Raw genomic sequence first — 13,000 nt, 5'->3', positions numbered from 1 at the left:
AGGAGAGGTACAGTTCAGGAACAGGCAGGCATGTGTGTTATGTGTGTATATTTATAATATGTATATTATGTATAGAGCCTCTGTCATTGTGTGCATATTACAACAGTGTACCGCCGACCAGTGAGGAGTACCTGTCAGTGGTGAATGGAGAGAAGCCCCCAGTTGACGGCTCTCTTTGTCTCTTACATGAAGTCCTTTCAGTAGGCAAGGATTAAAGTAGCCTATGGAGTGGATGGCCCCAGCTAAAGCCATCCCTCCTCAAATCAACCTTTGAGGAGGGACACTTGAAATACCCAGGGTTGTGTGCTAGCTACCTCTCCTCAAGAGGTTAATGAGCCTACAGCCCAGAGCGGAAGGGACCATCCATGCTTTTGGTTCAAGATATGGCTTTTCTTGCTAGATGGAGACAGGGCACATAAGAATTCTGTCTTCTAGAAGGACGCTGACCACCAGGAACACAAAGTAGAGGCCGAACATGATGAAGCCCAGTATTTTGTTCATCCGCCATTTGCAGAGAGCAATAGAGAGGATGACGAAGAGCAGCATGATGAAGAGCAGGACGATGGCGCAGAAGAGGCCGTTGCTGCTGACGGCCACTGGCTGGAATCGGTGGATGATGGTAAACAGGAGCCAGGGCAGCGGGAGCCTATAAGGGAGTGAAGTGAGGGAGAGAGAGTGGGTAGGTAAGGAGGAGCAAGCAGCCATTCACGGTGACCCTGACGGTGACAGTGGAAGGTGCTTGAATGGAGATGGTTGGGGCGGGGCTCCACAGGGACGGCTCAGGAAACAGGTGTAATTCCAGCTTCTTGGACAGAGGGGGCAGCACTGACATCATTTGTGTCAACTCTGTACCTCACAGTGTGTTTTTATTGGGGACCGTGACTGGATCACATAGGATTGTTGTGTTCTTCAGATGGTAGACACCGTATGAAAAATAGTAGATAGTATCATATATTTGCAAATGACAACGTATGACAGAGGACAATATTAAAAATGTTCACTGAGAAAGTAGATGTGTTTGAGAAGGTTAGCACTCCAGATCTTGCTTCCTCAGGAGGCTGCCCTCCAGGGTTATTTGTAGACTACTTTTGTTTTTAATAAATTTAATGAAATGGTAGAGACAACAGCACCTCCATTATTGAACCCACTTTAGAGATTAGTATTCATATCAAGAAGCTTCATTCTCTTAAATGTAAGAAAGGATCTCCTCTTATGATTTTCAAGACACCTGCAAATCTTCACCAGCACAGATAAACAAAGGCCAGTGTTTTCCAAGGAAGGAAATGAAGTATTGGTGGTGCTGGGCCTTTGCTTGTCCTAATCTGCTTTACAATCATGTCTCAATTGAGGCTGGAGAGACTTGAATTAGACATAGAATACAGAACAAAGAGAGTGAAATTACCCGAGTGTCTCAATCACTCCGGAATATTCAATATGTATCTCACACGGTAGTGGTAATATGCCAGGGGTTGGGTCCACCTCATAGACCTTGTACAGGGTTTCCAAGGCTGTAAATCTTTACAGGAGCAGAAAGCCTCATCTTTCTCCCGTGGATAGACTGGTAGATTCAAACTGCTGATCTTGCAGTTAGCAGCCCAACTCATGACCCACCACATTACCAGGGCTCTGGCATACAAATCTACAACATGTAGTTAATGCCTTTTGTGGCACTGTTGGATCAGCATGCAACTGCAAGGTCAGCGATTCAAATGCACCAGCCACTCCTTGGAAACCCTATACGGGGTTGCTATAGGTTGGAACCAACTGGGTGGCACTTAACAACAACCAAGCTTTCATAACGAAATAAAATTCTTTTACACTGTTTAATAAAATATCCATTCTGTAGGCATTTATGTGTATCTGTCTAACCAGTTGCTGTGGAATCGATTCCAGCCCATAGTGACCCCATGTGTATCAGAGTAGAACTGTGTTCCAGAGGGTTCTCGATGGCTTATTTTTCAGAAGTTTGTCACGACTTTTTTCTAGGCTCCCCACTGAATGGACTCAAACGCCTAACCTTTAGGTTAGCAGCCGACATGTCAACTGTTTGCATCAACCAGGAACTCCTCTGCCTGTCTAAGGATGATTTTTATTTCAGTAAATTCTCGGAAAAAGGAAATGGAGTCTGTGAATGGTATTCCCTATCTTTACTTCCTCTTGTCACTTTTGGGCCAAGAGGTCCTGATTTTGTCTCCACAGGCTGCTTCTAAGAAGACGTATCCAGAGGTGGAGGTCATGTTGCCCCTTCACAGAAGCACCTCTACTCACCCTACAGTGATGTCAAAAATATTGCTTCCAACAGAGCTGGACACGGCCATGTCCCCAAGCCCCTTCCGGGCTACTATGACGCTGGTTATAAGATCAGGAATGGAAGTGCCAGCAGCCAGGATGGTCAGGCCCATAATCTCCTCACTGATGCCAATTGTCTCTCCCACCTAAACATGATGACAGAGGGAAACAGAGAAATGTTTGAAGCCACAGAATCAGCAAAACCACAAACATTTCAACACAACCACCTTTTAATGAGTTTTCACACTGAGCGCTGTGATTACAAAGACCACTAAGCCACAATCATTGGCCAAGAGGAATTTACAGTCTAATGATATTCAGATGTGAGGAATCAGGAATTATTGTGAGAATCAAACAAAACCAAATCAAGTAAAAAAGAGCTATTCAGGGCTAGTGTACAGCTTCCATATGGCCTTTTCCAAGTCTAAGCAAGGGAAGCTGAAAGATTAGAGGTATAGTGCCCAGTGGGTTATTGAATCCAGGGTCCGTTGCCTGACAGTGGCATCAAGTCCTGGGGCAGATTGTCTTTCATGACATCCCCCATCCCAGGCCAAGGACTGACGCTCAGTATCTCCATTTTTCCTGACGTTTTGTAGTGTCTTTAATCCATGCAAACACTTTACGCCTCTACCATTTCCATGGGGAACTTGATTGTAGGTGTTTTGGGGTTTGGTGATAAAGGATTATAAGCTAGTGAGGCAGCCACAGAGAAAATAACAGCCAGGGAACCAGGGTTCACCTTGTGTGACTCATGGCAGGTTCTTTGTTGTTGTTGTTAGGTGTCATTCCTTTGGTGTTGCAGAAGGTTTGTGCTTGACTAATGGAGTCGTGGTGTGGCGCTGTGGGCTAATGTGCTGGACTGCAAAGTCGGTATGAACTGCAAGATTGGCGGTTCAAGCTCATCAGTTGCTCCTTGGAAACCCTACACAGGGTTGCTATGGGTTGAAACCAACTCAATGGCACTTAACAACAACAACAACTAACCTAAAGATTGGCAATTCAAACACATCCAGTGGCACCGCAGCAGAAAGTCCTGGCTTATCTGCATCCACTGCTAACTGGGCCAATGGCACAATGTCTGATCATTTCTTATCCATTAAAAACAACAACTCAACTGTCATTGAGTCAATTCTGACTCAGAGCGACCCTATCTAGGGTTTCTTAGACTAGACTAAATCTTTATGGGGACAGACAGCCTCATGTTTGTCCCATGGAACATCTGATGGGTTTGAACTCATGACCTTGTGGTTAGCAGTCCAATGCCTAATCCACAGCATCATACTTGACAAGGTGGTTGTGAGGATTAAAAGACAATTTATGTAAAAGCCCTTTGTAGATGGTACATCATTATTGAAATGTGAGGAGTGAGGTGATTGTTCTATATTCTATGGATCTTTTCTTTTTAAGACTGATGAGTCTAACAACATAGGGAAACTTCTGCAGTCTCTTGAGCAACATTTAAAACATAAGATGCTTGAAGATATTTGTCTTCCTGTAACTGAGCTTTAAGAATTACTTATAGATCCTGGATATAAGTCACTTATCAGGAATATATGGTGCAAATATTTTTCTCTGGTGTTTGATTTGTCTTTGCATTTAAAAAAATTAATTTTTTTAAGAGCAAAATTAAAATTTTTTGATGAATTTCAATTTATTCATGTCTTTATAGATCATTCTTTGGTGTCACATGAGATAATTCTTTGCCTAACTCATGGTCATACAGAGTTTCTCCTAGAAGTTTGATAGTTTTTGCTTAGCTCTTACATATAGGACTAGGATCCACTTTGAGTTAATTTTTGTGTATGGTGTGAGGTAAGGATCAAAGTTCATTTTTATGGTGGTGGTGGTGGGGGAGTCCTGGTGTAGCACTGTAGGATAATCACTGGACTGCTAGCCACAAGATTGGCAGTTCAAACCCACCAGCCACTCTTTGGAAAATCTATACAGGGTCACTATGAGTCAGAACTTAACAACAACATACATGGAAATCCAGTTATTTCAGCACCATTTGGTTGAAAAGTTTATCTTCACCCACATATGTTCTTGGTATATATCTTCTACTTGAAGGTTGCATGTTTTATTTATGTTAAGATGTATAATAATTTAAAAACTATAATTAAACAAAGGGTACAGATGTGAAACTTGGAATTTATGCAGAGTATAGAATAGACTAAGAACATGAGACAGAGCCATAAGTTAGAATCTAAGTCCTGCCATTTATTACCCATATGATCTTAGGCAATTTTATTTTGTAAAAATTATCTCTAAGCTTAACTTCTTTTTCTATAAACTGTGTATAACAATAAATAGTATCTCCCTCCTAGGATTTGTGCTATATGGGGTTCTTGTGATGATTACAAGGACAAAGGTCTGGCAAGACTCTGGTATATTGTACCTAATAAATAATGGTTATGACTATTATCTTTGAGAACATAAAAACCTTGCATAGTATTCTTTCATTCATGTTTCTCAACAAACAATTACTGGGATTCTATTTTGTAAGGAGCATTATGACAGGCATTGAATAAAGTGAAATACATCATCATTTCAGAAAACCGAGATTCCATGTAGGGACCACTTTGTCTCCAATTTCTTTCCCAAGTACCAGTTTTGTAAGGTTTTTAAAACAGGAGGCGAGTGGTTCCTGAAGGCAGTGCAAGGAGTGAGCTTAAGTGCCAGTGAGTTGAGCTAGACCTACAACGTTCCTTCCAGGACCGGCCTGGCCTGGCTTCAGGCTTCAGAGGGCAACAAGCAGTTCAGGCTTGCCTCCCTAACCACAGCTACACTGGGTTGCTTCTGCCTCATAGCAACCCTGTCTAAGGTTTCTGAGGCTATAAATCTTTTGGGAAGCTGAAAGCCTCATCTTTCTGCTGTGGAGCAACGGGTAGATTCAAACTCCTGACTTTGCAGTTAGCAGTCCAGCTCGTAAACCACTATGCTACCAAGGTTCATTGTAGCTATCTGAGACTTTGTCAATTTGACTTCATGTTACAGGGAAAGGCTGGGAAGGTTAAATGTGGCAAATTCCTTTAGTCCTAGAGTAGGTAACTTGTCTGTGTCAGATCTAATACTGTTGGGACAGTTTCAGAAAGCAAACACTTGGAAACCCAAACCAAAGAAAATCCAGCCAGACGGGTGTCAATACCAACACCTTTCTTACCTGGTGGGCCCACCACACCATCAAGTAAGAGAAAACTGCAATCCAGGTAATGGCACCGAAGAACGTGATGGGAAAAAACTTCTTGGATGACTGAAAGAGGACAGGAAAAGTTAAGAGTGTCAGCATTATCTACCATAGTGGATGTGATAGTTCAAAGCAAAAACCATCAATGTAGCCCTTTATCCCCCATTTCCCGAAGTCGTGGTAGAATTGGCAGTCAAAACACCCTACTTGGAACAGCAGGATTTTCTTTTGGGAATGTGAAAATGGTTGGTCTTCTATCATCACAAAGCTGGCTCCCTAAGAAGGAGGTCTCTTGAAGAGAATCCTGTTAGTTTCTGTTGCTAGGTTCTCAGACGCCCTTTCCTTTAATCTATTAGCCATCCTCTTTGGCACAAGTTCAGTAGAATCAGTTTCTTTTGTTTTCAACCCATGGATCCTAAAATAATACACATGCCAGAAAATCTATGGGACTTACTGCATTGAACAGGAAACTGGAAGGAGCAGAGGTTTAAAAAATATTGTTAAAAAACAAAACAAAACAGACCCAAGAATTATCAGGAAAACTTACATAGCAGAAAACAGCACCACCGCATGTATTGATTCTTGACTACTAGAGCCTGCTATGGGACTGTAGGATAATGCACTGGACCGCAGGTTGGTTTGAACCGCAAGGTCAGTAGTTGAAACCCACCAGTCGCTCCTCAGAAACCCTTGACAGGTTCACTATGAGTCGGCACTGACTAGACGGCGCTAACATCAATAACAACTGGCCTTCTGGACATCTGAATCACATATGCTCACTGGAGTGGACAGAGGCAGATGCCCATCCACACTGACTGATGTCTGCTGGAATGGCAGTGTAGTTGCTCTCAGGGACGTTTTTCCTGCTGGTCTCCATCCCTAATGATATTATGTCTAATTCTGGTAGTAGAGTTTGCACAATCTCAGGCTTACAGTGTTAGCACTTTAAAAGTTTAATCCCCATATCAGATGCTGAAAGTGAAGTGTGTATTTTAAGGTAAATCCAGGCATGCAAGGTAGTGGATGGAGTTTTGTGGATGTCCTTTGTTGCAAACTTGGGGCTCTTTAAAACTGTTCAGGCAGCAGAATGCTGTCAGATGGTCTCTCATCTATTATTGCTACTACTTTTTATTTCAAAACTTTCCACTTTGAAAAACAATCTCATTTTTGCTTTGATAATGCCATCCAATTTTGTCCAGACAAACGGCTCCCAGGGATGAGCCCAGTGAAAGCTGCCTCAGTTGTTGAAGGGTATCCTTGGGCATCCATGTAGAACACCTTTGGCCATGGCTTCTGAGAGCTTCATTAAAAAGGGAAGAAAGTTGGATGCAGCAACCTTTTGAATATCTAGAATACAGACTCTATCGCTTCAAAGCAGGCTTATGTTCTCTTTACTAATTTCAAGTTTTCAATATATGCTTTTATTATCACTCATATGGTTCTGTTAAATTTCACAATAACCATTTTGCTCTTTTAATGACTGCTGCTTTTTTGGGTCATTCATTAGTTGGGGTGCCTGAAGACCACTGGGCAGGATGAAATTGGAGGAGGCCAGCAGACTAGGGTGTGAGAAGTTAAAACTTATTTCTAAAAAAATTTGCACTGTAGTTGCAAGTTTACATAGTAAATTGGATTTCCATTCAATAATTGACACACAAATGATTCCTTGATGTTGTTTACAATCCTCGCAATGTGTCAGATTCTCATTTCCACCCGGGGTTCTCTGCTTCCATTCATCTGGTTTCCCAGCCCCTTCCTCCTTCCTCATTTTTGCTTTTGAGCAAATGTTGCCCTTTTGGTCTGGTATAATTGATTGCTTCCTCATGGGTGTGAATGTTCATTTTATAGGCCTGTTTATAACTTGGTTGGAAGGTCAGCTCCGGAGTGGCATCAGTTCTATGCTATCAGAATGTCTTAGGACTCTAGTCTCCATGGCTCTTCTGATCTCTGTCAGACCAGTGAGTCTGGCTTTGTTTTTGTTTTTTTTTTTTTCATCATCAGTTTTCCTTTTATTATTTGCCACCACCAATTCTTATTTTCTTCTGCCTTCTGGATGTTTCTTTTCTTAAAATTTTGTGTGTGAATTGAGTTAAAGTGTACAGAGTAGATCATCAGTTTTTCATTCAAACCATACACATCATTTCTGCCCAGTGACTGAAATCCCCTCAGTGTAACTAACATCACATATCCCACATCTTCCCTGGGTTTCTTGTTTCCATTCCTCCACCTTTCTTTACCTGTCTAGATTTTGTCTTAAGATAAATGCTGCCCCTTTGATCTCGAATGATTGATTGGTATGTGATATGCGTGGTGCTGTTGGTATGATAAGCACTGGGCTACTGGGCTGCAAGGTCGGTGGTTCAAATTCACCAGCTGTTCTTGGAAACACTATATAGAGTCTATGAGTCGGAACTGACTCGATGGTCCTAAACAACAACATATATCTATTATTGTTCGGCTGAAAGTTGAACAACAGGAGTGATTTCAGTTCCTGACCTGAAGGGTGACCAAAGGTTATAGTCTTGGGCTTCCACCAATCTCTATATGACTAGCAAGCCAGGTATTTCTTTATGATATTTAGTTGTATTCACATTTTCCTCCACTCTATCCAGGAACTTCTAATGTGATTACTTTTAGAGCACTTAAACTTTACTCTTAAAAATGTTATCCTCACCTTTCTCCATTCTAAAATTAAAAACGGCATCAATAAGAAACCAGGTGCTGTTGAGTTGACTTGAACTCATGGTGACCCTCTGTATGTCAGAGTCGAACTGTGCTCCAGAGTGATTGACTTTGCACAAGGAGATAGCCAGGCCTTTCCCCTGAGGTACCTCTTGTTGCTGTTAAGTTCTGTCAAGTCAGTTCCTACTCGAGTCAGTTCCGACTCATAGTGACCCTTTGTGGGTTTTCTGGTGTTGTAGGATAAATATTAGACTTTCAGTCTCAAGGTTGGCAGTTCAAGCCTATCAGTCTCTTCTTGAAAACCATACACCATCACTATGATTCAGAACCAACTCTAAGGCATTTAACAACAACAACATAGGGTTTCCAAGGAGTAGCTGGTGGGCTTGTAGTGGTAAGCAGTCCAGTGCTTTTTCTATAGCACCATACCTGGATGGACTCAAATCTCCAACCTTTTGGTGAGCAGCTAAGCATGTTAACTATTAAAAGGAAACACTTTGGCCAAGGACTCAGACCCTTTTCAGGCATTCAGGTTGTGGGAAAGAAAGTAATCGATTTTTCAAAGTAGAGCTTGAGAACTTCATTCAGTTCTAAAAGCACATTCCTTTAAAGCTTGGAGTTCAGCTGAATTCTGGAGAAGAAATTCCATGAATCTTGGAATTGCCAGTGTTACGAAATCAAAGTTCCCCAGGTACGACATTTAGTATGGAGTCCCTATACTTTCCCTGCAGTTACAAGTCACTATTTCAGGGTTCTAAGCAAAGAGCTCTGGTAGCATAGTGGTTACGAATCGGGCTGCGAACCGCAAGGTCAGCAGTTTGAAACTACCAGCTGTTCCACGGGAGAAAGATAGGCTTTCTGCTCCCGTAAAGATTTACAGCCTTAGAACTGACTCCACGGCACATAATCAAGTGACCATGAGAATCTTGCCTCTGATAGCCATGCTCTGTTGGAGTCTCTGGGTGATACAAATAGTAATGTGCTTAGCTGCAAACCAAAATGTTTGAGGTTCAAGGACATTCAAAAGAAATGTCTAATCTTTTAATCTACTTCTAAAATATCAGCCACTGAAAACCTTATGGTGTGCAGGTCTACTCTGACACACATAGGTTCACCTTGAGTAGGAGTTGACGTGACAGCAATTGGTAATTGGTAGCCGTGCTTTCTTCTAGAGATGTCAAGGGCGTGGGGCCACAGTTGTATCTGAGCAGCCACCAGTCTGTTAAGATCGATTCTGAATATTCTATGAAGGGGTGGACAGTGGGAGCTGTATGGTATAGTAGGCACACATAGTAAGATGTCCTCTTGGGAAAGTCCTCATTTCATAGATTGCTCTTTCCAGGTTAGTTCATTTACTATTTTAATTTTGTACCTTTGCATGTCTGTTCATTGAGGTAAGGCCACAATTCAGAATCAAATCTTTGAACACATTTTCTACCTGAAAAACATTGTCACTGCACTATAGAACAGTCCCAGACAAAAGGTAGAAAACAAGGAACCACCCAAGGGATTTTGAGGAGTGAAGTTCAAATTAAAACAAGTGGAAACTTGATGCTTATGATTCTTAATCAAGAAGTCAATTAGTAGTGAATGGGTATCTAAGCATACCTAATGTATTGTTGTTGTTAAGTGCCATTGAGTCGGTTCTGACCCATAGCAACCCTGTATAGAGTTTCTGAGGAGTGGCTACTGAGTTTGAACTGTCAACCTTGTGGTTCAAACTGACTTTGCAATCCCGTGCATTAACCCACAGTGCCACACCAGGACTCACCGAATATATTAGGGGATCCACAAAAAAGGGTTACAAATAATTTCTCTATGTGTATTATCAGGGTTTTTACCCTACACTAGGGCTAGGCAAAGGCTGGATACCTGCTTTGTATCCAGATCTTGAACTTGTATCCAGATTTGATCCAGATGAAATGCAAACCTAGGTTTGCTTAACTGTACAGCACATGACCTAACAACTAGGTTATACTGACTCATTCCTAAGAAACCCGGGGCAATAATGCTTAAACTATTCCCAGCCCTAGACAGAATGATCATTATAATCATAATACTAGGTTCTGTTCCGAATATCAGAAAATAAAAAGAACACCAGGAAATACAGCCTAGCATTCCAGCTGTATGACCATCTGCTTCACCCAACCTCCCATATCATTCCTGCTTTGGAATAATCAACTCTATATGCATCAGTAGTTTGGTTCAGTGTTTCCCAACTGTCAAACTACCTTACCACTTCCAATATCAGAACCTAGGAAATTTCATCATCTTTTCTTTTTTTCTAGGTTATTTCCCTTGTTTGGACTCCATAGTCTCATTCCAGACATCGTCACCCGAAAGTTACCAGTATCATTAGAAGGAAGAAAAGAGCCCTTGAAGCCAAGAACTGATATGCCAACTGATGATGGTTAGTAATAGCGGCTTATCCTGACATCTGTTGGGATAGGTCTGATACTAATTAGCAGACAAGCACATTGTGTCCATGTCTCAGACATTTGGTTCCCGATGTAATGGTTTGCTTGTATAATTGACAGCTAATGTTCTCATCAGAAGCTTTCAGTACCTCCGAGTGATATTTGCTTGGCTTGAAAAAAGTTGCTGGACATTAGGTGATTGCACAAATTGGCCATATCCTTATGGATTTAAATTTCACAAATATTCACTGAGCATCTATTCTGTGCATGACTTTGGGACATACATATTTAGTAAAGTTCCCAAAGGATTAGAGATGAAAAGTGTGGTCTCTGGGTTAATATGATCTATATTGAAATCCCTGCTCACCAATTACCAGTAATGTGCCTTTAGGAAAATCATTTAATCTTTCTAAGTGTTAATTTCTTTATCTGGAAAGTGGGGGAATAGCAACATATGGTTGTACTGAAGATTTCATGTACATAAAGTGTTTGGCACATTAGTGATCAGTTAAGGATGGCCATTTTTGCTTATTTACTGCCTGTGAATAAGCTCCCACAATGAGCCTCAGTGACACAGTGGTGAAGTACTAATCCAAAGGTTGGTGGTTCAAATCCACCAGCTGCTCTGTGGGAAAAAGATGTGGTAGGCTTCTGTGAAGATTATAGCCTCAGAAACCCCATGGGACAGTTCTATAAGTTAGAGTTGCCTTGATGGCAACAGGTTTGGTTTGGCTTTGTTGTTTGTTATTAAGTGCCAACAAGTCAGTTCTGACTCATAGCGATTTTGTATAGGGTTTCCAAGGAGTGGCTGGTGGGTTTGAACCAACCTTGTGGTTAGCAGCCCAGTGCTTATCCTACAGCACCACACCAGATTTTGCTTTAGGCTGCTTTAAATAGCCACAACAATAAACTCAAACATATTACTGACCATAAAGTTGGCACTGTTAGACATGAGTTGAAACCAACAATTAACATCAACAACAACAGTTTTCTTAAGAATAAGAGACCATGTTGAGCAGAGACAAGCTTTTCCAGATGAGACACCCCTACACTAAAGAGTTCCCAGTCATATGAGCAAGCCACCCTCTGAGTCTAAGGGAAGAACTATCTTGCTGAGCCCAGCCCCAACTGCTGATTCACTGCATTATGGACTAAAGCATGATTTGTTTTAAGCTACTAAGTTTTGGGGTGGTATGTTACACAGCAGAATATTAGTGATACAGGATTAAGCTTAATGAAACTGTTCTGTGCGAAGCACGATCAAGAAATCACAAATTAGTATTTATATCAGCTTGAATCATTTTTTTCATTGGGCATTTTGTATATGCAAAGGATGAAGATATATAATTTATCTTCGAAATAAGTATTCTTTGAGAGCAAACTGCTACTACCTTGGGCAACCACCACTTATCTGTCAGTTTGTCTTACTGTGGTGACTTGTGTGATACTGGAAACTATGCTACTGGTATTTTAAATACTAGCAAGACCACCCATGGTGGACAGGTTTCAGTGAAGTTTCCAGACAAAGACAGATTAGAAAGAAGGAGCGGTGGGCCATTTATGAAAGGTTAGCCACTGAACACCTTATGAATAGAAAGAACATTGTCTGATATAGTGCTGAAAGGTAAGCCTCTGAGGTTGGAAGGCTCTCTAACTATAACTGGGGAAGCCTCAAAGTCGCTGTAGTTATTGTTGTTAAGTGCCATTAAGTCAATTCTGACTCATAGCGACCCTGTATAGGGTTGTCAAGGAGCATCTGGTGGTTTTGAACTGCCCAACTTGTGGTTAGCAGTTCAGTGCTTATCCTACAATGCCACACCAGTATTCCCCCTCAAAGTGGAGTTGACTTTAATGATGTGGATGGAACAAAGCTTTCATTACCTTGATTACTGATGAAGATCAAAGACTACAGTCTTCAGTATGGATTGCACCTCAATGTAAAGACAATTCTCACAACTGGGTCAATAAAAATATCATGAAAAAGATGAAAAGATGGAAGTTGTCAAAAATTTCATTTTACTTGGATCCACAATCAACACTAGTGAAAGCAGCAGTCAAGAAATCAAAGGATGTAGTGCATTAAGCAAATGTGCTGCAAAAGACCTCGTGAAACTGTTAAAGAGCAAAGATGTTACTTTGAGGACTCAAGTGTGCTGGACCCACGCCATGGTGTTTGCAGTTGCCTCATATGCATGTAAAAGTTGGACAGTGAATAAAAAGAACCATAGAATAACCAATGCATTTGAATCATGGTGTCAGTATAGGAGCTCTGGTAGCGTAGTGGTTACGAATCGGGCTGTGAACCTTAAGGTCAGCAGTTCAAAACTACTAGCCGCTCTGTGGGAGAAAGATGAGGCTTTCTACTCCTGTAAAGATTTACACCCTCGGAAGCCCTGTACAGGGTCGCTATGGGTCGGAACCGACTCGA

General features: G+C 41.5%; 1 protein-coding gene across 2 annotated transcripts in view; it reads right to left on the bottom strand.

Annotated features, from left to right (window-relative positions):
- Positions 1 to 220: 220 nt before the first annotated feature.
- SLC24A2 (solute carrier family 24 (sodium/potassium/calcium exchanger), member 2) overlaps positions 221 to 13,000 on the bottom strand; it is a 313,314-nt gene continuing 300,534 nt past the window's right edge. For both annotated transcript variants that reach the window (XM_006864468.1, XM_006864469.1), the window contains 3 exons: positions 5,450 to 5,539; positions 2,269 to 2,435; positions 221 to 646 (listed from right to left, as the gene is read on the bottom strand). In XM_006864468.1, the coding sequence (XP_006864530.1) occupies positions 397 to 646; positions 2,269 to 2,435; positions 5,450 to 5,539 (507 nt within the window). In that variant the 3' untranslated portion in view covers positions 221 to 396. The remainder of the gene's footprint in view (positions 647 to 2,268; positions 2,436 to 5,449; positions 5,540 to 13,000) is intronic.

This window comes from Chrysochloris asiatica, unplaced genomic scaffold (assembly GCF_000296735.1).
Source record: "Chrysochloris asiatica unplaced genomic scaffold, ChrAsi1.0 scaffold00065, whole genome shotgun sequence".
Taxonomy (NCBI): Eukaryota; Metazoa; Chordata; class Mammalia; order Afrosoricida; family Chrysochloridae; genus Chrysochloris; species Chrysochloris asiatica.
The sequence above is the reverse complement of the archived record's forward strand: the minus strand, read 5'-3'. Positions and strand labels throughout refer to the sequence as shown.